This window comes from Trypanosoma cruzi, genomic scaffold (assembly GCF_000209065.1).
Source record: "Trypanosoma cruzi strain CL Brener 1047053516547 genomic scaffold, whole genome shotgun sequence".
Taxonomy (NCBI): domain Eukaryota; phylum Euglenozoa; class Kinetoplastea; order Trypanosomatida; family Trypanosomatidae; genus Trypanosoma; species Trypanosoma cruzi.
Window position 1 is genome coordinate 29594 of NW_001849224.1, and position 1763 is coordinate 31356.

General features: G+C 51.9%; 1 protein-coding gene across 1 annotated transcript, besides 1 other annotated feature; it reads left to right on the forward strand.

Moving 5' to 3' along the window:
- Positions 1-1763: a sequence feature (areas not merged during assembly with more than two copies in the genome that could not be assigned to a particular haplotype).
- Positions 310-1763, forward strand: Tc00.1047053398265.9 (trans-sialidase, putative; the record flags this gene model as incomplete). The annotated part of the gene is made up of 1 exon (XM_797395.1): positions 310-1763. A coding segment is annotated over one exon (1454 nt), but the record flags the coding sequence as incomplete, so codon positions are not given.

Genomic DNA, 1763 nt, shown 5'->3' on the forward strand with positions numbered 1-1763 from the left:
TGTGGCTCCTGCTGCTTCTTCTGGTGGTGACCGTCGCTGTGTGTTCCCGGTGCACTGTTCTTCCATCTCCTGTTCCGTGTGTCTGTGTGCGTGAGTTGTTGTTGTTGGGAGTGGCTGCGGTGCGGATGATGATGCCACTCACTGTGGATGGGTGGCGGTGCTCGCTGTGTCACCTCTTTTCTTGGCATGTTTCTCTATTTCTCCCTCAATCACACACGAAGAAAGCAAACAAGCGCCAATCGCTACTGTGAACTTTGAAGGCGCTGAAAGGACCAACAGCACACACACCGCCCACACACACATATTTGTATGCTCTCACGTGTTGCTGCAGTGAAGGCACCCCGCACAGACAACCGTCGCCGCGTGACCGGATCGAGCGGCATGAGGAGGGAAGGAAGAGAGAGTGAGCCGCAGAGGCCCAACATGTCCCGGCATCACTTCTATTCTGCGGTGCTCCTCCTTCTAATGCTCTGCGGCAGTGGTGAAGCTGCCGCCGACGGGGACAGTAAATCAAATCAAGGAGCTTCGTCGGGAAAACATTATGTTTGGAGAGATGTGAAAGATGAAGAAGAAAAATTGAGTTTGCTCCGTGTTCCCAGTCTCGTTGAAATGGATGGTGAAGTGTTTGCCGTTGCCGAGGCGCATTGCACAAAGGAGGGTGAAAGTGATTTTACTGGGATTGCCTCGGAGCTCCTGGAGTGGACTGATGAACAAGCAAGCAAGGAGTTGGACACAACTGAATTGAAGACACAAGTACTGGAGGAATGTTCTTCCGGCGATAAAGGCGTCTGCAGCATAGCGAATCAGGCTGTTTCTCAAGGAGTGAAGAATGTACATGTGAGCCGACCAACAACAGTTGTGAAGGGGAGTGATATTTACATGATTGCTGGAAATTACAGTTGGACACTTAAAGCTGGCGATCAGGATAGTGGTGCAGCTGGCTGGGGACTCATGCTGGTGAAAGGGAACGTCAGTACTGTTGACAGTAAAAAAAGAATACTTTGGAATGACACTTACGTTATCCCGTGGAATTATAAAGGCAACCAAAATGAACCCCTGAAACGGCTGATTGGCAGCGGAGGATCGGGTCTTAAGATGGAGGACGGTACGCTTGTGTTTCCGCTGGAAGGCACCAAAAAGAAGGAGGCCGACGCCGAAGAGGATGGAAAGACTGTTTCACTTGTCATATACTCCACAGGTAATGAGGGTTGGAAGCTGTCGAAGGGGATGTCTGCCGATGGCTGCGGTGTTCCCTCCGTCGTGGAGTGGGAGAAGGACAAACTCATGATGATGACTGCGTGTGATGGTGGCCGCCGCAGGGTGTACGAGTCCGGTGACAAGGGGGAGTCGTGGACGGAGGCACTCGGGACACTCTCGCGCGTGTGGGGCAACAAACACACGGGACCTGAGAAGGGCGTTGGGAGCGGGTTCACCACAGCGACGATTGATAAGAAAAAAGTGATGCTCGTAACTCTGCCGGTGTATTCTAAAGAGAAAGAGAAAGAAGAAAAAGAAAAGGGCAGTCTCCATCTTTGGCTGACGGACAACACGCACATTGTCGATATTGGGCCGGTATCCGATGATGACGTTGCCGCCAGCTCCCTGCTGTACAAAAGTGGTGAAAGTGGAAGTGGCGATAATAATGGGGAGAAGTTGATTGCACTGTACGAGAAGAAGGAGAGCGGTGATGAGGACGCATCACTCGGTATGGCTTCTGTGCTTCTGACTGCGCAGCTGGAGAAGGTGAAGGAGGTGCTGAAAAC